The sequence below is a fragment of the Gopherus flavomarginatus genome, chromosome 7 (assembly GCF_025201925.1).
Source record: "Gopherus flavomarginatus isolate rGopFla2 chromosome 7, rGopFla2.mat.asm, whole genome shotgun sequence".
In the NCBI taxonomy this organism is placed as follows: Eukaryota; Metazoa; Chordata; order Testudines; family Testudinidae; genus Gopherus; species Gopherus flavomarginatus.
The window spans coordinates 15,089,687-15,116,181 of NC_066623.1; the positions used below are offsets into that span (position 1 = coordinate 15,089,687).

Here is a 26,495-nt window from a genome sequence, read left to right on the forward strand (position 1 = left end):
AAAATGTGATTTTTCTCGTATTTTGGATTCCTATGTCCCATGGGCCTGCCTTCAGGACGGTGGCGCACTGATGGAGGAAGTCACACATATTTAAAATAGGAAAAGATAAGGTTTAGGAGAAGGCTGTGAGCTGTTGATGTTTGCTTCGGCTAAATTAGGACCATATAGTTTAGCCAGTTATTGAATGAAGATGGAGATCAAAGCGCAAACATTGGCTTCCTCTGATACACCAGAGATCTTTGGTGTTTAATCCTAGCTTTATTCTCTACCTCGTAAAGTCTACAGGTATAACTTCAATCAGAGATAATATCGTCATGTGCAGAGTACATCTATTCGATATAAGATACTCTCTGGTTCCATGGTTTGCACCTTTTCTGAAAGGTCCCTAATGTTCTGTGCTATTGTGGTTTGCAGATTTTGCATCCTGACCATACACTTGTGCACAAACGTAAAGCTTCTGGGGATAGTAGTTACTTTCCAATCCCAAACCTGATTCTGACTAGACCAAGGGCACTGTCTGTCACAGGAGGCCTGATGCTTTCCCCACTTCTAATCAAGTTTTTTTTGAATGTGCTGTTAGTGGAGGAAGCTTAATTTTTGTTTAATGAAGTTTTACCATGAGGCTAAGATTTGAGTCCAAATATAAACAGACTATTGAAGGCTCACTTCCTCCAGCAGTGGTACTAGAACAATTGTGTTTATCTTGCCAAGACATTTGTTATCCTACATTGAAGAAGCAGCATGTGGGAGCTGTTAAATGGTACATAATTAGTGCCAGAGTAGTAACTGGCAACCCAGATGAGATACGGCTGGTGATATGTGATCATCCCATATTGTCGTTTGGCATATTTTTAATTGAAAAACCCTTTGGATAGGATTGGCAGGTACATAAGTAACTCCAGTTTGGGATTAACTTGTGCTGATTTCTAGGTGGAAATATTGGCTAACAAATTATGCAAAGTGAATTATACAATATAGTGATGTCTTGAATATTTATTCTATCTATGAGCTTGTTGTGATGGTTGGTGTATAACTCATGTTGCCATGTCCTGTGTTCTGCCAGGTGCCTATGACAGATTCCTGCCTTACATTCTCATGGGAAGCCTGACTGTGCTGATAGGGATCCTTACCCTGTTTCTCCCAGAAAGTTATGGAAATCCTCTCCCTGAGACCTTTGACCAGATGCTAAGAGTAAAAGGGTAAGTGGATTTCATTCACTCCATAGATCTGAAGCGTACAGCCATAACCAGTTCAATATCATCTCCTCATTACACTAAACAAATGAGTATTTTACAGGTCTGTTCCAATAGACCAGGGGTTCTCAAACTTCATTGCACTACAACCCCCTTTTGACAACAAAACTTACTACATGACCCCAGGAGGGAGGACCGAAGCCCCACTGCCCCAGGCCAGGGGGTGAGGAAGCTGAATCCCAAAGGCTTCAGCCCCGGGGAGGGGGCCTGTAACCTGAGTCCCGCTGCCCAAGGCTGAAGCTCTTAGGATTCAGCTTTGGCCACGGGGCGGTGGGGCTCAGGCTTTGGCCTCAGATCCCAGCAAGTATAAGTCAGCCTTGGCGAACCCATTAAAAAGGGGTGGCGACCCACTTTGGGGTCCCAACCCACAGTTTGAGAACCGCTGCAATAGACCAAACCTTTCAGAAGTGGCCTCTGATTTTTAGTGCCTGGCTTGATATACAGTGGGACTGATCTTTCAGACTTGCTGAGCACCCATGACTCCCAACTGAAGTCCTGTGGGTGCTCAGACTTTTTGGAAACAAGACCAACAGTGCTTTGAGATAAGCACTCAGACGTCAGAGTCCTTTCTTGAAATGTTATCCTGAATGGCTCCAGTACTCATAGTAGAGGTCTTCACTGTTATTAGTGGGCTCAGTAAACAGAGTGTTTAACAGACCAAAATTTCTCTTGTATGTTGGGGGCAGCATGGCCCAGTGGATTGAACTCAAAGCCAGGAATGCCTGAGCTGTGGTGTTAGTATTTATTATAGAAGCACAACCAGAGTGTCAGGCGCTATACAACAGCAGTTCTCAACCAGGGGCCCAGGGCCCACTGGGGGGGATGCAAGCAGGTTTTAGGGGGTCTGCCAAAATAAACCAGAGAGTAGGGCCGGTGTTAGACTTACTGGGGCCGGGGGCTGAAGCTGAAGCTCGAACAACTTAGCTTTGCAGGCCTGCTGTGGCATGGGGGCCCGGGCAGTTGCCCTGCTTGCTACCCCCTAATGCCAGCCTTGGCTTTTAGACTCATAGACTTTAAGGTCAGAAGGGACCATTATGATCATCTAATCTGACCTCCTGCACAATGCAGGCCACAGAATCTCACCCACCCACTCCTGTAACAAACCCCTAACCTATGTCTGAGTTATTGAAGCCCTCAAATCATGATTTAAAGACCTCAAGGTCTTTAATCTTCTGGAAATTCAGAAAGAGGAGTTGTGGAACAGGCGGGCTGTGGAGTTTTTATAGCATGTTCAGGGGGGCCTCCCGGTGTATAAGAGACAGGGGTAAACATGGTCCCGTGCTGGGGTACTTTCATCTTAAATAGATGGACAATCCAGATTGTCCCAGGAGGACGGTTTTGTCTTAGATCATTTTTTTAAGATAGGTGGCTACCAATTTTTTTTTTTTTTAAATTGAAGACATCTGTTTTGAGGCAGGATTTGGAATAAGAGGTTGGGAGCAGGATACACTGGGTCAGGAGGGAGCCTCAGGTGTGTTCCAACTGCTACCACTGAATTGCTTTGCATCATCTAGGGCAAATCACCACACCTCTCTGGGTGCCTTTCCTTCATCTTTAAAATAGGGATAATATTTTCATCCCTCACAAGGATGCTGTATTAATTAGACCATGTGTATGTAAGAGAGAGAAGGTGGGTGAGGTAGCACACAATCATATGTAGAGAACATCGCAAATTTTTTGTATTTTCCCTTCTAGTATATAGAAAGGCTGTTCATTTAATAGGATTGTTCTTGTTTCATTTAAATAACGCTTTGTCCTTTGAATAGAAAGAGATTGGGCTCTACTATGAAAACAGGATTTCAGCATTTATAGTTCTTTTCTTTTGGTAGATAAAGAGCTGCTGGTATAATTTGAGACAGATTACCCGCCACTCCCGCCCCTGACGCTCCTTCCTGTAGCTATAAAGAACATGCAATGTTCTCTTGCTACACTGGATGCTTCTGTTTGGGTCACCCTGTACAAACGTGTCAACTGAAATCTTATGCATGCACACACATGCGTAGAGATGCCATGTGCCAAATCTGCAGTTGGTTCTAACGTTTGTCATAACTGTTTTATGGGGACGGTTTGTGATTAAAATAAGTTAGTTACAGAATGCTCTGCTCTCAGAACTCCTAGCATTCCAATGAGACACCGACACTTAATATAGTGCTCTGCAGCAGGTGCCAGTGGGGATGGGGAGAAGGGGCTGTGTGGTGAGGCAACGTACCTATCCCTGAAAAGAGATGTAGTATTGTACTTTGTGTATTGTGGCTTGTGCTTTAAGTGACTGTACTTGTGCATATTGCAGTTATAACACTGTGAGAGGCAAATCCTGTCTTCCTTCCCCAATGGGTGAAGAGAGGCCTGGATGCATGTAATTCTGCTGTGTGGGGTGAAGGTAGGGGAAAACTGATGAGCCTGGACAGATATAAACCTCTTGTGCTCCACTGAGGGTTTTCCAATATGCTGCAGCTGAGGGGACATCTGAGCTGAGCCCAACTATGCATATATGCTGGCCATTTTCTTTCTACCTTCTTCCAACACCAGGGAAAGAGTGGGCACTTGCCTTTGGGGGCTGTGGTAGCCATAGTGCAACTCCCCTACCACATAGCCAGGTTATTCTGGCTCAGCACTGTGGGCAGATTTGATCTTAAAGAGCAATAAATATTTGGAGAAGGCTGGAACTGCCTATAAAAGGCTATCCATGATGTACATAAGGGTATGTAATTCTCAGGGTAAGAGGCACTCCTGAGGAAATGCCTGCTGCTCCTTGTCACTGTTAGGGGTTTCCTAGGTGTTTGATCTGTGGTTTGTAAGTTCTTAAATTCATAAAACTTTAACTGCAACTACTGGGCACAGCTGAAATTTTGCCACAAGCCTCATGCACACACTTCCTAAACACATGCTCTTTGTGTGGGTGGATGAAACGATCTCCACTGGACCAGCGAGTATTGACACGCAGTCTCGCAAACGTTCATTTTATCATCTCTTCAGTCCAGAAGGGGGTTCCTTCTAAAGCATCACATCCCAATGTAATGGGCTCTTCTGCAGTTTTATATTGGAAGATGTTTTCAGTGATGCAGCTCGGTTAGTTTAGTGGTTTTGCTTGGGAGCGGAATGTCTCATGTCTGGTTCCTATTAAATGTTCTGTAGCCCTCAAATCTTACTCATTTTCAGATTCAGAAACAGACAACGCACCAACCATGTAAGGAGTTCAAAGGAGATTGAAGACTCCAAGACTCAGATAACACCGCTATGATTAGGCTCTGCATCTCCTGATGGGCTGGAAAAAGAACAAGTACTGCTCAATGCATTTCCTACCAGAATAAAACCTGGGGTCAAAACTACTGGTGCCACATAGTTATGAACCTACAATCTCCAGTACTATTGTACTATATATAGTGCTGTGAAGATGCCATTTACTTCCATAGGATTCCCCATAGTTTATCCTCAGTGACCTGATTTTCAGAGGTTTCAGTCAGCTGTCGCTTCTGTTTAAGTAGGAAGCTATGAGTGCTCAGCACCCTCTGAAAATCAGGTTATAAGAGAGCATTAGGAGCAGTCACAGCACTGACTCAATGGAATCTTGCACTCAAAAGCTGCTTAAACGTGAACTGAAATACCAAAGTAAAAAATTAGTTCAAGATTCTAACGCCGGTATTTTCAAATGAGAACTATTTCAAAGTCTTAACGCTTAAATGAACATTACAAAAAAAGTTAGAACAATATTAGATGAAGAGTCAAATGACAGCGCTGCTTGCAGTGCAATACACTTTATACTTATGCTGTTAGTTCATGCACTACAGGCTTTCGAACAAATACTGCGCTAGAAGAAAACAGTGTTATAATGCTTTCTTAGCAAAAAGATATTTTAGTTGCATACGTACTTTCTGGCCAAATGAAATCTGCCTAGCCTGCCGGATTGATGATGGTTAATCATTATTCAGAAGGTGACATTCCCCTACTGCGCACAGGATCAGCAAAAGGAGTATGCACCAGTTAAGCCTCAGTCTGGAAGCTTAAGGGGGATTTGAGTGCTGTTTGTCTTGTGTAGGCCCTTGGCACAGGAGTGAATTTCACCTTAGTAAGTTTAAACAAAGAGAGAAACTTCATAACCTCTCACCTACTTAAACTGTGTAACTGGCATGCACTGCCATCTGGGCTTCCTGAAGCTTTTTTGCTTTCATGTGGAAGCCAGTTGTGGCTGAGACACAAGTGCAACACAGCACATCAGTAATGATAGAGAAACAGTCGTTTATGAAACTGAATCTATCAGGCAAAGGTATTCAAACAGAAATTAAATTGAAGTGCATCAGACTGTGTGTTTCAGGCGTAAAGACTCTGGCTTTGAAAATCAAACCTTTATTTTGCATAAATGGTTTGGCATATTGATAATGTAGCGCAAGGCGGCCATTGTCCTGGGCCAAGGTTCTGTTCAGTTGCTGCTATCTCATCTCTTTTCAGACAGTGTTTTCTTCATAAGGCATTTGCAATATTTAAAGATTTGATATAGCTGATTTTTTTTTAATATAGAGGAAATTCCCTTTGGTATAACATGTAGAATAACTGTTTAGATTACTTCAGTTACCATTTTCATCAAACCCTTGATATTAGCATGGCATAGAGCTGTTTACATGAGATGTGGGGATTGGGCTAGGTATATTGTGGCCATATTTTTATGAAGATACTTTCTATAAAAAAGGTGATACGTATTCTCTTTGATGTGATCAGAGACTTGGATATTTCTGAAACCAGTTGAAATATTTTTATACTCTTGTAACTTCTTAGGGTCACAGAAAACTTAATTTTGCATGTTTTTAATTAAAATAAAAAACAAGTTTGTCTATGTTTTTGACAGCTTGTGTTTATCAGTCCATTTCCCAGCCCTGTAGCACTGATACCTCTCATATAGTTTAAGTATTAGCAGCTTTAATTTTTAATGAGACTGTTTTTGACATTAGAGGACTGTACTCAGAAGATTGTGAAACTGTTATAACAAGGACTTTAAATTGTGTCTAAACCTAGCAAAAAAGGAGTTACTTCACCTGATGGAGCATTTGCAAGGAGGCTTTCTGTCTTCTGATGAATCTCTCCCAGGTTTGAACAGTGATGTCTGAAGAAATCCCTCTATGGAGGGATCAAGAGGGGCAAAAAGTCCAGTTTCTGGCACTATTATTATTTTATTTATTTCTTCTAAAATGGTAAAGCCTCCCTAAGAGAATTGCATAGGCTTAAAATGCTGCTGGACAAGTTTTAACATACACTTGATTTTGCCTAGCACTGCAGTCCTCATGATAAGTTGTCTGCCTCTCAAATACAGCTTTGATTATAAAATTTTTCAGATAAGTTATAAGTTGGGGCTCAATATGGGAGCTGTAAATTTATGAGCAGTCAGGGTACCACTTGTAAAGCAGTGCTTTGGGGTTGGGGAAGGAGAGGACTATTCCCATTGATTTTGCTGGGAGTTGTATTATTCCTCGTGTGCCCTGATAATCACATATGCCCTGCTGTGTCTGTATTATCTATCCTCAGCAAGGTCTGAAGCTGGCTTATTGGAGCTGCTGAAGTATAGACGAAAATGTGGCAGTTGCCATTAGCTTGTTTTTCTTTATTATAATAAAAATGTGCACTGACCTATTATATAACCTATTTTATCTGTGGACTGTAACTGAAAAGAGTGAAGTCTCCTATGTGTTTAAAATTTTGTGAAAGGAAGTCTCTTTCTTTAAGACATTGACTAAATTATGTTTCAGTAACTGGCTATCATAGTTATGAATCTGTTTGAATAGGCTCATAAGGTGTGTGTGTGTGGGGGGGAAATCAGGGCCGGCTCTAGCCATTTTGCCGCCCCAAGCACGGCGGCACGCCGCAGGGGGTGCTCTGCCGCTCGCCTGTCCCGCAGCTCTGGTGGACCTCCCGCAGGCGTCCCTGCGGAAGGTCCGCTGGTCCCGCGGCTCCGGTGGACCTCCCGCAGGCGTCCCTGCGGAAAGTCTGCTGGTCCCGCGGCTCCGGTGGACCTCCTGCAGGCGTGCCTGCGGATGCTCCACCGGAGCCACGGGACCAGCGGACCCTCCGCAGGAACACCTGCAGGAGGTCCACCGGAGCCGCCTGCCGCCCTCCCGGCAACTGGCAGAGCGTCCCCTCGTGGCATGCCGCCCCAAGCACACGCTTGGCGCGCTGGGGCCTGGAGCCGGCCCTGGGGGAAATGCAAGTGAAATCTGATCTGCAAGCGGATGGGAAAAGTTTGCAAAAGCTAGAAGTTCATTTCAAGTTCTTCTTGTACCAGATTGGGCTTGGTGAATGTACTTTAACAATAGAGCCCCAGGAGAGAGCCACTGCTACAGGCAAAGAAGGATTGTTTTGGTCTTAAAAGCCTGTGGTATTTGCAGACTTCTTTAAAAGTTCGCAGAACTCTAGTGACTGATGTCTGAGCCTAGAACTCCTCATTGCAAATTGTTAAATGCTCTCCAAGTCTTAAAAGGATGCTGTCTAGACCAGGGGTTTGCAACCTTTTTCTTTCTGAGGCCTCCCCAACATGCTATAAAAACTCCACAGCCCGCTTGTTCCACAACTCTTCCTGCATTTCCAGTAGATCAAGGGTTCTCAAACTGGGGGTCAGGACCCCTCAGGGGGTCGCGAGGTTATTACATGGGGTGTTGCGAGCTGTCAGCCTCCACCCCAAAACCTATTTGGCCTCCAGCATTTATAATGCTATTAAATATATTTCAAGTGTTTTACTTTATAAGGGGGGTCGCACTCAGAGGGTTCCTATGTGAAAGGGGTCACCAGTACAAAAGTTTGAGAATCACTGCAGTAGATTAAAAGCCAGGGCTAGCATTAGGGGGTATCGAGCACGGCAATTGCCCGGGGCCCCACATCACAGGGGACCTGCAAAGCTAAGTTGTTCGGGCTTCGGCTTCAGCCTCAGGTCCCAGTGAGACTAACATCAGCCCTACTATCTGATTTATTTTGGCAGACCCCCTAAAACCTGCTTGCAGTCCCCCAGTGGGCCTCGGACCCCTGGTTGAGAAGCATTGGTCTAGACAAAGTCCTTTTTGGAAGGGTCACTGGAGAGTGGCTTTACTTTGTCTTATTCTTCAGACTGCAGCGAGGAGCAGCTTCCTTTTTGCTGCTGATGGATTCTTAATCAGAATGTTGTTAGAGTTTGAGCAGATATGTTTAACTCACTTGGGGCCCAACATTTAAACTTCGTAAGACAATTTTGCCAGAAATATCCCCTCCCTGAGACCACTAGATACTGTATGAAAACAGTTTAGTTTTTCAAACATATGCCCTCTGCAGTGTTTGTAACTCAAACATTAAAGCACAGAACCTGAAAATGAAACTGACTGAAGAAAAGTGTTGCGGACTGCACTGATATTCATTATCCAAAGTGAGACGAATGTAGGAAGTAAACAAACAACAGAAATAGCGGAAAGTAATTAGATTTTTTTTAAAAATTGGAAGTTTTTTAAAATCCAGAATGGTAAAATATTAGGAAATATATTTAAAATATAACTTAAGTGGACAGTAACCCTATCTATGTGTGACATTCCTTGGAAATGGGGGGTGTACCCCAGCTTATTATTAGACAGGTCGAGAAGTCATTTAACATTTAGTTAGCATGGAATAAGTGTGTGTGTCGGGGGAGAGAGAATGGGAAGTGGGAGCGCTACAGTAAGCTCTTCCAGAATGGAGAACTATCAAGATAGGGCAGTCTTTTGGCCTATTAACACTGATAGTGTTCTTTTAAGGTTACGGACTCTTAAGGCCCAAATCCTGCAAGCTAATTGGTGTAGGTGCACTCCTGCGCTAACACAGCACCCCTTTGAGGTCAATGGGACTCTGCTTGGGTGAAAAGCCTCTGTCTACATGGATCCATTGTAGGGTCAGGTGCATCCTTCCATGAAATTTTAAAATACACATTCTGAAACACTAAGTTCTCATGTCCATTTAATTTCCTTTGTGGTAATTAAGTGTAAATAGGTGTTCCCCAAGCTGAGAATGTTCTAAAGAGAAAGTTTAATATTCAGTGTAATTGTTTGGTACTGATCGGTTTTCATTTTCTTTTTGGGGACGGGGAAGGAGGGGTCTTCTAATAATTAGTTGCCTATGGTGCTTGATGAGACACACGTAAGTTGTATCTAATGTTTGTGGGACTATAGTTTGTTTATATGTAGCATTTTTTTGGGTCTCCTAATGCTTTGTATCTGTCATAAAGTCTGGAAAATAAAATCTTATTGGCAACAAGCATCAGTGAATGTGGTTTTTACTCCAGATTTTAAAAAAAAACTGAACAAATATTCCAAAGTCATTATTAACGAATCACTGTTGACGTCAAACCTTTTCCAGGTTCTCTGAGCAAAAGGCACTTACTGAAACTGTGAACCTGATTGGGGAATATGGGCAGAAGAGCCAGGGCCCGGGGGCTTCAAAATGAAATGAAATGAAAACAAAAAATGAGACAATAAAGAAAATAGGGGGAGTAGATGGCTCTAGTGTGAAATTCAAATTATTCTGTAGGCTTCGGAATTGTGTCCTCATTCTGAGGGCAGGTTTGTTTTGGGTTTTTTTGCTGGCATACGTGATATATATTCACTTTCCATGAAAACAGACCTTGAGGGAAAGCACCTCCAAAAAGGACTATCAATCTTTATCATTTTCCTGTGCCAACAAGATCTGGTGCCTTCAAGGAGATGCTGACAAATTGCAGATTTAACCCCGTCCAGGCTGTTGAGTTGTTCCCTTATGCATTTCTAAGCTATTTACTATCCCACGTAGATTTTTCTGAGGATAATTCACCCTCTCTGTGCCCAAATTGATTAATCGATACCAGTGCCATGAAGATTAATCCTTCATGGTGTAGAAGAAAAGGGCAGCACAATTCAGATTCCAGAAAGCTCCATCCTCACGCTACTAAAAAGTCCTCACGCCCCAGCTGCTTATGTTTTCATACCTTACTAATCTAACTGCCCTCACTCAAGTGTTAAATTACCCCTCCACCCCCATGGACGTGGAAGCTTGTCACTTGGTACTTGATGGAATATTTAAATCTTGATAGCTAAATTGTCCAGCTGGAAGGCAATTTGTGCTCTGATAGATGAATGATTTTAATAGAAAACAGCCAAAACAAAGTGGTTTACTACACAATATTAATTTTAACAGTATCAAATATAAGCAATTCACTGCTCAATGATTTAACCTAGTGGGGTATTTCCCATTGAAGGAAGCATAGATTAGTGCTTGAAACAAAAGACTGGGAACTAGGCAATTTGATGGTGGTCCTATATGTGACATGGCTTGCTGCGTGACTTTGAGCACATCAGCTAATCTCTGCCTCATTTCCCCATCTCAAGTGTGACTACGTACTTCACTATTGAATAGGCTTTGTGGCTTAATTTATTTTGAATAATGTTTTTAAACTGCATAGATGTCCTAGGATAGAAGTGCAAAGTCTTACTATTATTGCTCCCAGAGAGCAATAATTTTCAATTTTTAGTGGATAAGAGTTTTCTATAGTTAGGTTTTAAAATGGTACTTGACCAAAGTTCAGAACTCTTATCACAACAAGCTTAATCATTGTGACGTAAATACTGTTGTGAAAAAAGTTGCTGTTGCTTTGACTATGCATCAGTGTGGATCCCAGTGTCCTTGCACATATGCCTCATGCACATAACCAGAAATCTTGGAGTAGCAGTGCCCATCAGGACCATGCACACACTCTGGCCTTCCTGGGCTTCTGTACAAGGGCATAAAGGGCGGAGTGGCTGCAACCCTCCCTCAGTTCCCTTAACTGCCCGTGGCAGTGAGATGGAACCTGGTGAGTGTCCGGCCATCGGCTCTTAGCTTCAGCTAAATCTTACCACAAACCTTCTGAATTCTTCAGAACTCCTTGGCTACCTTTATCTTTGACCACTATACTGGGGGATGGGGGGCGGGATGGTCTAGCCATCTTGACCAAATGAGGATGGCTAGACCCCACCTCTTCTCTCCCCTACACATCCTGCAAAGACCTCTTGTACAGGGCTCCTTAGCATGGTAAGCTCAACTTGCAGGCTTCAAGCCCTGCCCATCCTGTGATTGACTAATACTCCTATAAGAGAGACACAGAAGATGCCTTTCTACCTAGGGGAATTGCACATACCTAGCAGATGCTCAGTGTATCTGTCAATTTCTGGGATATGTAAGTCACAAAACACAAGGCTCAAATGCCACTTTTTGGCACAATCTATGAATGTCTCATCAGACCCTAAGGAGACGAGCTCTCAAATCCCGCTAGTGGACAAGCCAGTGTTATCCAGAAGACAGACTACACTCAAGACCGGTTCAGAAACGATGGTGCCAAGAAAGGAACTAGTACTGGTATCAACGCCAGCATTGCGCCTAACACCTACATCATCGGAGGTCATAAGTGTGTGCTTTAACACGCAGTCTGGCATCAACAGCGCAGAGGCTCCAGGCAGAGCTCAGTGTCTTCTCATGAACAGACAACACAAAGCCTCTGGAGATAACTCCACCAGTTAAGTCACACTTGATCTTCTCACATCTCACAATACTGAAAGTCTTTAAAAGACTTCTTCATACTTACCTTCTGTTTGGAGACCCAGCTCTCCTTTGAGAACTAACTGTCATTCACCTGAAGCTCATGTAGCCTCCCTCAGAATCACTGCCCGAATGTTTGATGCACCACCTTACCATGAAAATGGTCCTTCTGGAGGTCACCACTTCAGCTCGGAGAGTCAGTCAACTCCAGGTTCTCATGGCTGAAGCACCTTATAGAATCTTTCATAGAAACAGGTGGTGCTCAGACCAGTCCCCAAGTTCACCCTTAAGGTGGTCTCAGACTTTCACCTAAATCAATTGACTTTAAAAGTAATCTTCTCAAAGCTGCTCTCTGAGAAGAAACTGCACACCCTGGATGAATCCAGAGTGTTACCGCATTACCTTACTGGGCCCAAGTCCTTCTGGCTTTCTACCTGCCTCTTTGTGTCTGTATCTGACCCATTCAAACACCATGCCATCTTACCACAGAGAATTTCCAGATGGATCACACACTGCATTTGTACTTGCCATCAGCTGCCAGGTGAGCCTTTCTCTTTGAACATCAAGGCACACTCCATCAGAGCACAGGCTGCATCTATCGCCTGCTTCAGTAATGCTCCAGTCTTGGACATCTGCAATGAGGAGTAACCCAGTGATTTTCCTGAAACATTATGCACATTATGCACTTGACGTGGGTGCCAAGTTTGGGACAGCAGTACTCCAATCACTATTTGATACAAATAGAACCCCTCACTCCCACCATCTGGGGAGGTTACTGCTCGCCTGTCACCAACAGCGGGATCCACACTGAAACATACTCGAAGAAAGAGCAGTTACTTACTGTGGAATAACTGTGGTTCTTCACAGTGTACTTTGACATGGCTCCCACAACCTACTTTCCATTCCTGCTTTTCAGCTACCTGAGTCCTCAGCTATGACAGGGTTTGAACTGCAAGGGAACTGGATCAGGGTCGCAGCTGCTGTGCCTTTTATACCCTCGCATATGAGGTGGCACATGCGGGGCCCCAACAGATGCTGCCACTCAAAAATGTCCCATCACACAGGCACGAGGCATTTGCACTCTAACATTGGGATCCAGACTGACTATAATATGTCAAAGAACCACTGTTACTGTGGAGTAAGTAACTGTTCTGGTCTGGACCTTTTAGTCTAGAATTTTAAAAAATGTAGTTCAGTTTAGTAGTAGAACGCCATACCCATAATTATACATTATGAATGTCTGGCATTCTGTCCCAGAAAGCAGTATGAGAATCAGACCTCAATCCTACAGAAGCAAAAATAAAACTCTAATTGAATAGACTTTTAAACTAAGACCACTAAGAGTTAAGCAAATTTGCAGCATCCACCTGACATTAAAGTCCAGACCAGAACCCAATATACCAGGGAAGCCATGGCAGACTTGCTTTTTGATGCTATTTGCAATGGGAGTATGAAACTGAACATCTTCATGAATGTCAAACTGTGGAGTAGGGCTTATAGCACTAAAAATGAGTATTTCCTGTTTAAAAGCATAATGAAATTGTCTGCTGTTGGCAGGAAATGGGTTGAGGAGCAGAGGGGCAACTCGAGCAACTTTTTAAACAACTTCCTTGCATGATGTGAGCCTTAAACTATTTCTTCAAAAGTCTGTGAAGCTGATTTATTTGAGTTCCTGGAACTAACTGCTTCATGTTCTAAAATTTGCAGTCTATAAGGCTCTTTTAAAAACAGAAAAGGGCTGTTTATTTTTAAGGTAACCTGCACAATGAGAGATGCACAGTAACATTTGAGTTACATGCTGGATGTCATCAAACAGGTGAAGTCATTTCACATCTTCACTCATTTTAAAATGTTGTCTTCCATTCCAAGTCCTCAATGTGCAGTTTTTGTGTGATTGCTGTTTGGTGTAATACACTTATATGGACTCTACCAGGGCCCAATTTCCCAAGCCTTTACATGTAAGTGTTTGCAGGATCAGGCACCTGGTGATGTCCTCTTACCCTTGGAGATCACTGGAACATATAGGCTGCCTGTGAATGATTTAGGTACATTCATATGTTCTCCACACTTTGAGTTTTCTATGACTATTCCACAGACTTTACAAATGAGAAAACTGAAGCACAGTACATTGGGAAAATGTATGCAAAGTTACCTGAAAATTTCATTTGTGTGATAAGATCTGCTGCAATAGGTGATTTCAGCCTGCTTGCATCTTGGGGGAAGAACAAGGCCTGTCAGTTACGGGCAGCAGGGAAATGCGCCACCCCTAAAGTTCCCTTCAGAAGAGATTACTGTCACAGCTGGGCTAGTTCTATGTGGCTTTCCTAAATGAGACTCGATTTGTTTTTCTGCAAGTATAGTTAACACATTTCTCCAACAGTGTGAGCACGGGTGCAGTTTACCCTAAACACATAAACCTGAAGCTTTGGATGTTAAATTTCATCACTGTCCTGACTTGGAATGATTCCTCCATTTTTAAGGTAAGCCAGATTTATGGAATGTACCACTTAGTCGTTTTTCAGGTAAAGTCTCATAAATTTTCCAGTCTTCATTGTGCTAAGGCTTACAGATCAATTACAATGTGATTTTTACAGCTACCTGTCTAAAGTGTGGGAAGCAAGATCATCTTTTTAAATATGAACAGATGTATTACAATGAGATGCGGGCAGAGGAGGGGGGAAATAACTGGATAAGTTTCATATGAACTTTGGTCTACTCAGTGCCTCAGTTTCCCCATCTGTAAAACTGGGATAATGATAATGACCTTCTTTATAAAATGCTTTGTGATCTAGATGCTATTATAAATTTTTTAAGTACATCATTGCATGAGACAAGTGTTTCCAAAAGGCTCCAATACAGATTGGATTTTTGTTTCTGTAACTGCACTTGTTTTCCTTTACGGCTGTTTTCATCTTTTGTTAGCATTCCTCTGAGATGGGATCTTCTGCCTGATACTCTGTGACTGACTTCCCTGGCACAACATGTCTATTCATTGTGTCTACTGTAGAACCAAGATAATCCAGAAGCTGTGTCATTTTGTTTCTACTTTCTCTTTGTACAGAACTTCCCAGGAAGAGATGAAAAGGAATTTCCTTCTTCCTTACAGCTAATAATAATATTCCTATGATCCTAGAAGCATTTGCCTGATAAAATAATAATGAGTAAAGTTGAGAAAATGGAAAAGTAAAGATAAGCCTCCTTTAAGACCTTTCTCAGGTGTTTCAGACAGAGCTATATTCTGTTTTATCCCTGATTCTCTCAGATTAAGAATAGAGGAGGGTACGGCCCTTTATGGGGAACGGATTGTTTCCCTGCTATCTGAAGTAGATGGCTGGTTTCCTCTATATATCAACATTTCTGTGGGTTGATGAGTACTGGGAATGGGACAAAACAGTGCCTGTGATTCTTGCACAGCTCCATTAAATACATCCTGGGAATAATGTCCAGTAAATTCATTTTGATCCCAGCTGTGGGTAATTGTTTGGTCTCAGAATGAAAGAGTCTGGCACCAGTCTGGGGGTCCAATCCCATACAGGGCTGAGTGACAGTCCTGCAAAAAGCTGCAAGGCTGCTGAGGGCAGCTCCGGACCTTGCCTCAGCACCAGCTAGCACATGCAAAGTGATATTCTCTCCTGTTCTACTTCAGGGACTGCTTCAACTTGCCATCTGATGGTATTCCCTTCTGTGGAGTCAGGCAGGGGCCAGGCAGGGTTAAATCTCTACTTCTCTGATTAGCCTCTACTTTCTGAAATGTTCCCCACTGGAGTACTAAGAGCCAGGAACTGAGTTGCCTGAGCACCTGTTCTCAGGGACCACAACTCCATCTACTTGCATGAAACAGATTTGTGTACCACTATCTTTTTCAGAGAGAGAAGCCCTTTAAACAGTGGGATTTTTAAGTTGAGAGGGACCATGCCTGCAAAATCATCCACTCATGAAAGCACTGCTTATGCAAAGTCTACAAGGGCCTTTAAGGTCTCAGACAACATCTCTTTCCTTGTTGTGATAAGGTCCACAACTCCACTAAAACGAGTACTTCAGCCTGGGGAAATTCCAATCTTTTATTCCAAATGTCAGACTAAAATTCAGCTCAGTGATTTATCTAATTCCCAGCCATGTCCTGGGGCTGCACTTGTCTTTTGAGGAGATTCTCCCCTCAGCTCCAGTTCCTGCTCTGAGCCACTTGCAGCGGATGCTGCAGGCTTCAGGGAGAGAGCCAGACTGAGAGAGCCAAAGACAAAAGGAAAGGCCTGTTCTCCTGCTTTCCACCCCCCTCTCCCTTGTTGAATAATGTCTCACTGGGGACCTGGGGGCAGAATGGATTTTACCCATCAGAGGGCAAAACTGCAGGAAAAGAGCCTGGCAGGAGTGGAAAGATTTAGCTCCAGGAGCAAGGTTCAGATACTATCTCAGAAACCTATTGTGGGTGGGAGTGCCCTTCCCTCCGAAAGAAAAGGGGGCAGGCAGGATTGGAAAAGCTGACACAAGGAATTAAAAGGCCCAGGCCTGCTTCAAACCTTGCAGATTCCAAAAGCAGTGCTGCCATGCTTCCCCCTGTAGAACCTTTCCTCTCCCCTTGCCACCCCAGATCTGGGTTTGGATGAACCAACAGAACCAGCAGAGAAGCTTAGCAAAACTAAGAAAGATTGTGCCTAGATCCTGTGCTGGGTGTGCACCTCAGCCACCTCCTCCATCTCCACCCCCTTTTCAGGTTGCAGTTGGAGGGTTTTGGAGAGTGTGCTACAGGGCTGCTGGACTCAGCCTCCTGCTTCCACCTCAGTAAGGGCTCACAGAGATTCACTACTGATCTCCTAGGCTGGACCTTCCAGGGGAAATGCAAACCTATTTTGGTCATAGAGGCCTATGCAGTAGAGATGACAAGTTTTGTCCTCTTTTTCTGACAGCAGGGAGAGTTCTCATCCTCTGCAATATTTTTGGTGCAATCCTTAAGCAGGGGGAGAGGGATAGCTCAGTGGTCTGAGGGTTGGCCTGCTAAACCCAGGGTTGTGAGTCAAAATCAGTACTTGGTCCTGCTAGTGAAGGAAGGGGGCTGGATTCAATGACTTTTCAACATCCCTTCCAGTTCTAGGAGTTTGGTATATCTCCCTTTATTACCTTAAATTTCACTCCTCCTCTTAAAGCAGAATCATAGGGATAAGTTCCCAAATGGGAAATAAAATTAAAAATAAGCAAATAAAATCTGCATCTGGAACAGGTGCTCACCTTCACAGAGAGCAGCATCATAGATAAAGTCAGGAAAGACCAAGCCACAGACATGTGCTGGTTTTTTTTTTTTTTTTTGAGCCCTGAATAGAACAGAATCCCTGTGCTTGAAACCACAGGTGGTGTTTTCTTCCATATTTTAAGTAATTATTTTAAAAGATTTACAGGCACCTTTTTCTAAATACAGTACTACCATAAAAAGGTCATGCCCAGGGTCTGATTTATACTCATAAGCATAACAACTCAGCTACGAGTATGAGCCTAGTCATAGCCCACTCTGTTGAGCATTACATATTGTATGAGATTTAGAATGCTGAGGCCAAATTCTGCCCTAGCCAACAAAGTGGGGGACAAGCAGATCTAATAAGGGTAGATTCCACAAGGAAAGCCGAGGCTACCACATGGTGCAGTATGCTTTGTCACTCCTTTTAAAAAAGTAGGAAAGTCCTGCAACTTGGGCTGTTTAGTGCTACTGAACGCAGCCAGCAGTGGGGCGATGGCTGTACAAACTGCTGGCTGGAAAAACCGCATCCTATGGGGCCAATGTGTTTGGGGAAGTTCAGCAGTCTGTCTCCTTTCTTAGCATTTTCTGGAGCCCTAGGGAGAAATTCTGACTCTCTTGGTGCTTTTGGGGGACAGTGGCTGAATGAAAAATACCCTGTTTTATCTTTTAACACACCAGCAGAGCAGAGGGGCAGGGATAGGCCATTCATTTCAGGGGAGGGCAGATGCACTAAATCACTGATATGGCACCCACAATATTGCTCCTGCATCTATCTCCCACCTCATCTGCCCCTGGAGCCCTGGGGGCTGCACCCTTCCCCACTCACTCTTCCTACCCCAGGCTACTGATCCATTGAGTCCTATGCCCTGATCTTGTCTGACCCTGGGGTTCTACCACCCCATCTCATAGGCCCCCTTCTAGCATCCTGCCCCAGCCCCCACTCCATCTGCCTTGTGGTTTGCTTCTTGCCCCATATTCCTAGCCTCCTCACCCATCTGTCCCTAGTCCCCCCACCCCATTTGTCCCCCACTGTGTCCTGAACCCCACCCCATCTTTCCCATGTCCTCATCTCCCTCTGGGTCCTGGCCTGCACTCCATCTGTGTCCAGGTTTCAGTCCCCCGCCTGTTATCTTGCCATGTTCCACCCATGTATTACATTCCCCCCTCTCCCTTCAGCCTCATATCAGGGACCCCTTTTCTGGCCTGGTGCTGCTCCCCCTGTATCCTAGGTGCCCTTCAGAGTGACACCCAGAGGGGTTCGCTCGGAGGGGAGGGCAGATGGAGTCTCCTTTCAGAGAGGACTAGGTTAGCGTGGTGCACGTAGACAGTATATGGCAGGCTGGAACGTGGTACATGTATGGTGCATGTTGTAGGCGTGTTATGGCAAATTCATCTCCTGTTAAAGCTATGTCTATGGCACTGGGGGGGGGGCGCAGCACATGCCTTGGGCTGTCTCTTCTCTCCATCTTTCCTCCATTATTCTCCCACGTGTTACACTACACGAGACTGTAAACACTTCAGGGGAGAAGTGGCCCTAGACTGGCTGAACCTGCACAGTGGACCTGGACTGGGCCCTGTCTTTGCAGGGGGGCAAATGGCCACACAAGGAGGAAGGAGACTCAGGCCCAGCTGGGAGCAGGTAGGGGAAAGAGGACGGGTCCTTTACACACCAGGGGCTGTAGCTTGTCTCCTAGCCAGGGCCAAGCTCTGCTCCCCTTCAGCACTGCGAAGACGGGCAGTGTCACCGCCCCCGGCTGTGCCCGCAGCCCCCGCCTGGCTCCCACCTGCTTTCGCGCCCATTTGCTGAGCCGGGGCTCTGGCAGCCGGACGCCTCCACAGCGCGGCGGGCTCGGGGCTGGGCTGGGCTCAGCAGCGCCCCCAGCATGGGCAGCGCCAGGGCTCGGAGGCTTTCGAGGACGCGACGCCCTCAGCCAGCGCCTGCCTTGCCCAGGGCGGGGGCTGCGCCACCTGTCCCGTGTGGGCAAGCCCCACCCCCTTCCCCCGCCGGGCCCGGCCCCCCGGCCGGCCCTGGGAGCGCTGCGGCGGCCGCGCCCTCTCCGCACCAGAAGGGGCCGCGTGTAGCCGCCGCCGCCGCTCCTCAGCGCCGGGCCCAAGCGCTGCGCTGCGCCCCGCCATGCAGGACTACGAGGGGGTCACCGCCTTCCTGGGCGAGTGGGGCCCCTTCCAGCGCCTCATCTTCTTCCTGCTCAGCGCCAGCATCGTGCCCAATGGCTTCACCGGGCTCTCCATCGTCTTCCTGGCCGGCGCCCCCGAGCACCGCTGCCGGCTGCCCCCCAGCGCCAACCTGAGCCGCGAGTGGCTCAACGCCAGCATCCCCCGCGAGGTGCAGGGCGGCCGGGAGGGGCCCAGCAGGTGCCGCCGCTACCGCCTGGAGTCGCTGGCCAATTTCTCCGCGCTGGGGCTGCAGCCCGGCAGGGACGTGGACCTGAGTCAGCTGGAGCAGGAGACGTGCCTGGACGGCTGGGAGTACAGCCGGGAGCTCTACCTCTCCACCATCGTCACCGAGGTGCGCCCGGGCGGGGGCCGCCGCCGTGGGGGGAGCCCCGGGGGGCAGGGGCTAGAGGAGTGGGGAGAGAAGGGTCTTGGGGTGATGGAGAAGGATGGGAGTGGGGCCAAGAGTGGCAAGCGGCTGGGAGGGGTCTTAGGGGGCATAGGGAGTGGGGTGCTCAGGGTGAGAGGGGCTGGGAAGGGGAGTGCTAACATTGTGGACACAGTGTGAGAGTTTAGGGGGCTGGAGTAAAGGGGTCTGAGTGTATCTGTAACCCCTGGAGGCACAGGGAACTAGCCTGTCATGTCCCAGGGGTACAGACGTAATTGTTGATGATTTGCTGATTTGGTGCATAAATTATCAATAATACAAGGAGAGACTCTGCTTTACTTCCCAGTCCCTGACACAAGGCATGGGACAGAATTCTACACATCAGTACCTCTGTCACAGGATGTGGGAGCTAGTGTTTACTGACTCGAGTGGCTACTGTTTCAGTTGAGATGTGCTGTGGATAGGAGCCCTGAAGCTTGGTGGAAGGAGAAAAGTGGGCCCATAGTTACCTAGTGTGTAACAATAAGTATCCTTGCAGGGCCATGAATACACCTGTCCTCTGTGTTGAAGCCCGCTACCTTCACACTTTGGGGACTGCATATCCAATACTGGACACATTACTCTAGGGACCTGTTCATCTTGAGTTGCTTACTGTAGCTACATCAACCCTGCACTTTCCCCTCTTGACATGAAACAGACGTTTCTCTGCCTGTTCAGGTCACTGACTGTATTGCCTCTTTCTTTTGAAAGTTTTAACAGGTTAACTAATCATTGCTATGTAAGTATCAGAGGCAAAACTAAAATCATTACATCAGTGAGCTTCTGTTTAGAGAAACATTATCCGTAATATAGGCATCAGGTCTCTCTCTAACAGCGTGCTATCAAATTACAGAGACTGTTTACAAAACCCAGTTCATCTTGTTTTGGTGATCTTATTAAATTAAATGAAATTTCTGATTACACATTTGTTGATTCAGACATGTCTATCAAATGTTAATATTAAAAAAAAAATTGGACATTCCCTAGTGAAGCAAACCACTTTGCACAGAGAGGTTTGTGCTGGGCTTTGCTGATGTGTCTTTCTTAATTGTAGATCTAGGTGTTTGTTTGCAAAGGAACCTATACTTGGTCCTTGCAGCCTGCCTGTCTTTATATTGTGTCATAAATGTACATGCTGTTTTTAAAATCATTTGGAATGCCAAAGTGTGTGTGTTGGAGGGCATACAGTTTAATTTAGATTATTAAACTATACAAGACGAGTTCAGATGCATGAAGAAGAGAAGAATTAGCTAGACAGGAGATTAGTGTGGGAAGTTATTGCTGAAGGAGAGACATGGGGGGAAAAAATGTTATGTCATCGCTATTTAAGCTGCTGGAAATGTGTCTATGAGGCAGAAACAGTGATAACATGAAAGTTTCTGTCTTCTTTCCGACACATCATATGCTTGTCTGTCAAGCTCTTGTGATTTTTTCCCCAGCTGCAAGCTTCTACAAGAAACGGAAAGAGATCTTTTAAAAATAAATAGCAGGAATAACATGCACCATTGTGCTTCTCTGCAGCAGGGCCTAGGAGATTGCTGTAACAAAGAAAGTGTGAGCCTCTTTTGATGTAATCTGCATTCTTCTGTGTACTAAATTTGGCACATCAGATTTTTTTTTTTAAATGGAAGGCCCTTAATAATTTTTCACACCACTGTACCAGTCAGTGTGCACCGGGCAAAACTTTAATTTGACAACTGTTATTGAGCTTAGGTAGTGACTGAGGCTTGAACGATTTTCACTGCTGACTTTAGTGAAGTTTTGCCATCTCCACACCAACTTTCACCTTTCAGGACTGATGCATCACGTAAATTGCTTTTTAAGATCGGCTTTAGACACTTACATTTCTCTTGAAAGAAGTTCAGAACAGTTATTTGGACATCACCAAAAAGCACTATTGCAAAGGCCTAAACTATTATTACAGAGAACATTAAAAATGAAGCTTTTAAAAAATTATTCCAGTTCACATGACATTGTGTTGTTTTTGTTCTGAATGCTTCAAAGCTCAATGGCTGGGTGGTTTAGACATGGTTTCATCCTATAATTTGTCTCCTCCCTGACAAAACTGTGTACTGAGTTTAAGCTCAATACAAATTAAACTGGCTGAATTTTAAACTTCAGAAAAATGGAGAGTCTGGTAACAAACTAAGAATAGAGGAAGCTGATACAGTGTGTGACATTGGCTGATATTTTGTTTGAAACCATTTTTTGTTTGCCTGATGCCTGTGCTTGCAGGAGTTAGCTGTACTTGGCAGTCCCAGACTTCATGCATCATTACTTCTTTTACCAATGTTTACGCTTCTGGGTCAGTTTTGCAAGAGCTATGGCCTTTCACCTACTTAGAGGTTTTCAATGTTAAACTTGTTTAACGCTGATCTGTTGACTTATTCCTGCCCTTTTATGATTCATTAATCTCATGTTTAGCTGCATATCTCTCTAACTTGTCAAGGTGGCCATGAGGACCTTTGTCCCAGATCTGGCTTTAACTGAAATCTAGGGGGAAAAAAAGAAATGTTGCCCGAAGCATCTTCTGTCTCATGGCCACAGTAAAGGCCCTCACTTATGTGACAGTCTTTAAGGAGCAGAAGCAGCTTAAAATGCCTTTTCTTCTTCTTATCTAAAAGCAAACCCCTCTTTCTCATGTCAATCTTCCCAGTGTACATTTAACAACAGAAGGTATATGTCATCATTTTATACATACCGTAACTGCTTTTTGTATTTGTGACTCACTCAGTTTCAAACACTGTAAGTGGAGGGGTGAATAAAACTTCATGCCCTCAAGAAAACCACCATTTATGTAATTCCTATTTCTTTTCTATGTAAGTCAGTGGCAGAATGAAATGGTAATAAAAAGTGATATATGGCACTTAAAACACTTAGAGGTTTGATAATTAAATGGAGGGCTAAATTCCTCTTCCAGTTATATCTGTTTAAACCCTGCTATCTTCAGTGGCATTGAGCAGGTATAACTGGGAGCAGAATTTGACACTGAAATTATTGAGTTTAATAGAATGAGACAAAGGGACTGTAGAGGAGGAACAAAGAGGAAGTAGCCTTCTCTTGGATAACGGAATGGTCTTACATATTTTGACCAATTCTAAATATGCTCAACTTCTAGTCTGCCATTCTGAAAACTTCTGTTCAGCCACTTTCTAAGTGTTATGATGGCAGGAGTAATTGCCGCATGCCAGGTGGTATAAATATGATATAAATTATACTTGTATGTTCATCCTTAAATTTTGCAATATTTTTTTTTTTTTAGAATATCTCGTTACAGAATTTATACTAGTGGGAATTTGAAATCAAGTGGTTAAGGGCAAGTTTATACATTTTTGTTTGTTCGTTTGACAAAATGCAAGCATTATTTGACTTTAAAAAAAGAAACTTAATTGTAAGCCTACCTCTCTCTTATCTTCTTCTTCTTGTTATTGGAATTACAGTAGTGCCTCAAGGCCTTACTCAGTACTGGTACCCTATTTTGCTGGGCACTGTACAAACCTGTAGTAAGAGACAGTCCCTCCCTCCAGAATTCACAATGTAGGGCTCTGATCATATAATTAGCTCTATGCAGGCAGACCCCTGCACCTTTGTAGAGCTCCTATGAAGCAAATTGACAGAGGAGGTATGGGAAAGTGGAGACAATGGTACCAACAGTTGGAATTGCCCTCAGAAGCATAGACCAGCAATAGGCATAATTTCTAAGTATTCGTGTTTACTTTTTTTAAAGAGTAAACAGGAGAGATTAATGAAACTGCATGGGTCTTGTTTATATAACAATGGAACCAGTGGCTGAAGTTCAAATCAAAGCTTTCTCTACCAAGTTAAACATTTACTGATCTCTTCATGCATATTCTAGTGGTGGCTTAGCATAGCAAAAGTCATGTCAGGATTCTCATTAGATTTCCTCCTCTTCACATATTACCAGATTTCTTAATACATCGGCTGTCTGTGTGTAATTAAGCTAAACAGAATTAAGGGTAGAATGAGGGTGTCCACATGGGTTTAATGCCATTTAACTAATCCACCTTTCGTTAATTTGGGTTAACTTTCTTCAGTGTTCCTATGTAGACAAGACTTTAGCTAAACTTTATTTCATAGTTAGGCTATTTCTGCAGGGCAATCAGAATGAAAAGCAATCCGCACTTATTTCAGAATGGGTGAATAGGATACTGACTATACACAGAGAGCAGATGTATTGATTGAGAAAGCTACTAACATATGAAGATGAAGAAGTCTAATGAAAGTCCTGATTTCAGAATCTTTTGTTACTGGTCACGTCAGAGCAAGAAAAACATTTATCTTGGCTTTCAAATTACAGGCTGAATATGCCCACAATTTGAAAAGACATCCTGTTTACTTATATACACTACTACCTCGATATAATGCCACCCGATATAACACGAATTTGGATATAACACGGTAAAGCAGTGCTCCGGGGGTTTGGGCTGCGCACTCTGGTGGATCAAAGCAAGTTCAGTATAACACAGTTTCACCTATAACGCGATAAGATTTTTGGCTCCCAAAGACAATGTTATATCGAGGTAGAGGTGCACTAGAAACTGATTTGATCTTAAAGTCCTTAAGAGACCCACAGTATCATGGGTGAATAAGCACGTTTTAAAAAAAGAATTGCACTTGAAGGAGTGCTACAATATCAGATCATAAAAATGTAGGGCTAGAAGGGATCACAAGAGGTCATCCAACCCAGCTTCCTGCCCTGAGGCAGGACCAAGTAAACTTCTACCATCCGTGCCAGGTGTTTGTCCAACCTGTTTGTTGTTTTAAGAACAGATTAGACTTCCAGTGATGGGGATTCCACAGCCTCCCTTGGAAGCCTATTCCAGTGCTTAACCGTCCTTATAATTAGGAAGATCTCTGAATATCTAACCTAAATCTCCCTTGCTGGTCTTGCTCTACATTTAGTGAACATGATGAATGCATGATCATTGTCTTCTTTATAACAGCCCTTAACATATCTGAAAGTTTATCAGTTCGCCCATCAGTCTTTTTTTCTCAAGACTAAACATGCCCAGTTTTTTTTAACCGTTCCTCATAGGTCAGGTTTTCTAAAGCTTATCATTTTTGTTGCTATCCTCTGGACTGTCTCCAGTTTGTCCACATTTTTCTTAAGTGCGGCATCCAGAACTGGTTCCAGTTCTCCAGCTGAGGCCTCCCCAGTGCCAATTAGAGCAGGATAGTTGCTTCCTTTGTTTTACATATGACACTTCTGTTAATTCACCCCAGAATATTAGCCTTTTTCACAACTTTATCACATTGTTGACTCATTCAATTTGTATCCATTCTAATCTCCAGATCCTTTTCAGCAGTATTACTGCCTAGCCAGTTATTCCCCATTTTTGTTGTGTTCATTTAATTTTTTCCTTCCTAAATGAAGTTCTTTGCGCTTGTTTTTATTGCATTTCGTCTTGTTGATTTCATACCAGTTCTCCAATTTGTCAATATTATTTTCAATACTAATGCTGGCCTCCAAAGTGCAACTTTGTGTTATCTGCCATTTTTATAAGCATAATTTCCACTCCATTATCCAAGTCATTAATGAAAAGATTGAATAGTACTGAAACCAGGGCTGACCCTCTGTGGGATCTCACTAGATGCATCTGCTCATTTTGACAGCCAGCCATTGATAACTACTCTTTGAATATGGTCTTTCAACCCCTTATGCATCCAATTTGTAGCAATTTAATTTATACTTAATTTCCCTAGTTTGCTTATGAGGAGTCATGCGGGATTGCGTCAAAAACCTTACTAAAAATTAAGATATGTCACATCTATTGCTTCTCCCCTATCTGCTAGGCCAGTAACCCTGTCAAAGAAGGAAATTAGGTGGGTTTGTTCTTGACAAATACATGCTGGCTATTCTTTATAATCCTATTGTCCTCTAGATGCTTACAAATTGAATGTTTAATAATTTGTTCTGGTATTTTTCCAGGTATTGAAGTTAGGCTGACTAGTATATAATTATCTGGATCCTTTTCATTCCCCTTTTTAAAGATAAATACTATGCTTGCCCTTCTCCAGTCCTCTGGCACCTTACCTGTTCTCCATGATTTCTCAAAGATAGTTACTAATGGTTCCAAGATTGCTTTAGCTAGTTCTTTAAGTAACCTAGGATGAATTTCATTAGGCTCTGCTGACTTGACTGCATCTAATTTTAGATAAATATTCTTTAACCTCTTCTTTCTCTATTCTGGCTTGTGTTCCCACCCCCTTATTGTTAATATTAATTGTGTTAAGTATCTGGTTAGAATTTACCCTCTAAGTGAAGATTGAAGCCAAACAGACATTAAACACCACAGCCTTCTTGATGTCATCTGTTCTTAGCTCTCCTTCCCAGCTAAGTAGTGGACCTACAGTTTCCTTCATCTTTCTCTTGCTCCACATGTATTTATAAAACCCCCTAGTACCTTTTATGCCCCTTGCTAGATGTAACTCATTTTATGCTTTAGCCTTTCTGTTTTTGTTTCTACATGCGTGTGCTATTCTTTTGTACTCCATCCATAGCAATTCATTCATGTTTTTGCTTTTTCTAGGATTGATTTCTGATTTTCAGGTCATTAAAGAGCTCCTGATGGAGCCTTTTACAATTTTTCTTATCTTTCCTTTGCATCAGCATAATTTGCTGTTGTACTTTTAATATTGTCTCTTTGAGAAACTGCCAGCTCTCTTGGCAAATTCCCAGCACAGAAAAATGCTCCTTTTTTGCCTCTCAAAGTTGATCAATAGTAGTAAGATGGAAGTGCCCCAGGGATACTTATCTGAAGTAGCCCATATTTGTTTGCACAGTAGGCTAGCATTTCAGTGTTAGTGCAGTGAAAATTAAGACACCGCCACCTTAGACATAACACAGGCAATGTATTTATAGAGCTAATGT

At 43.7% G+C, this 26,495-nt stretch overlaps 2 protein-coding genes across 6 annotated transcripts in view; both read left to right on the forward strand.

Annotated features, from left to right (window-relative positions):
• The window catches only part of SLC22A4 (solute carrier family 22 member 4), a 96,134-nt gene that overhangs the window by 59,818 nt on the left and 9,821 nt on the right, over positions 1-26,495 (forward strand). For 4 of the 5 annotated variants that reach the window (XM_050962699.1, XM_050962702.1, XM_050962701.1 and 1 more), the window contains 2 exons: positions 1,064-1,199; positions 4,413-7,063. In XM_050962699.1, coding sequence (XP_050818656.1) covers positions 1,064-1,199; positions 4,413-4,494 — 218 coding nt within the window. In that variant the 3' untranslated portion in view covers positions 4,495-7,063. Of the gene's footprint in view, positions 1-1,063; positions 1,200-4,412; positions 7,064-26,495 lie in introns of those variants that run through there. The other variant, XM_050962700.1, reaches the window with a different exon arrangement.
• The window catches only part of LOC127055554 (solute carrier family 22 member 5-like), a 40,836-nt gene continuing 33,472 nt past the window's right edge, over positions 19,132-26,495 (forward strand). The window contains exon 1 of the mRNA XM_050962705.1: positions 19,132-19,531. Within this exon, the coding sequence (XP_050818662.1) occupies positions 19,139-19,531 (393 nt within the window). The 5' untranslated portion in view covers positions 19,132-19,138. The remainder of the gene's footprint in view (positions 19,532-26,495) is intronic.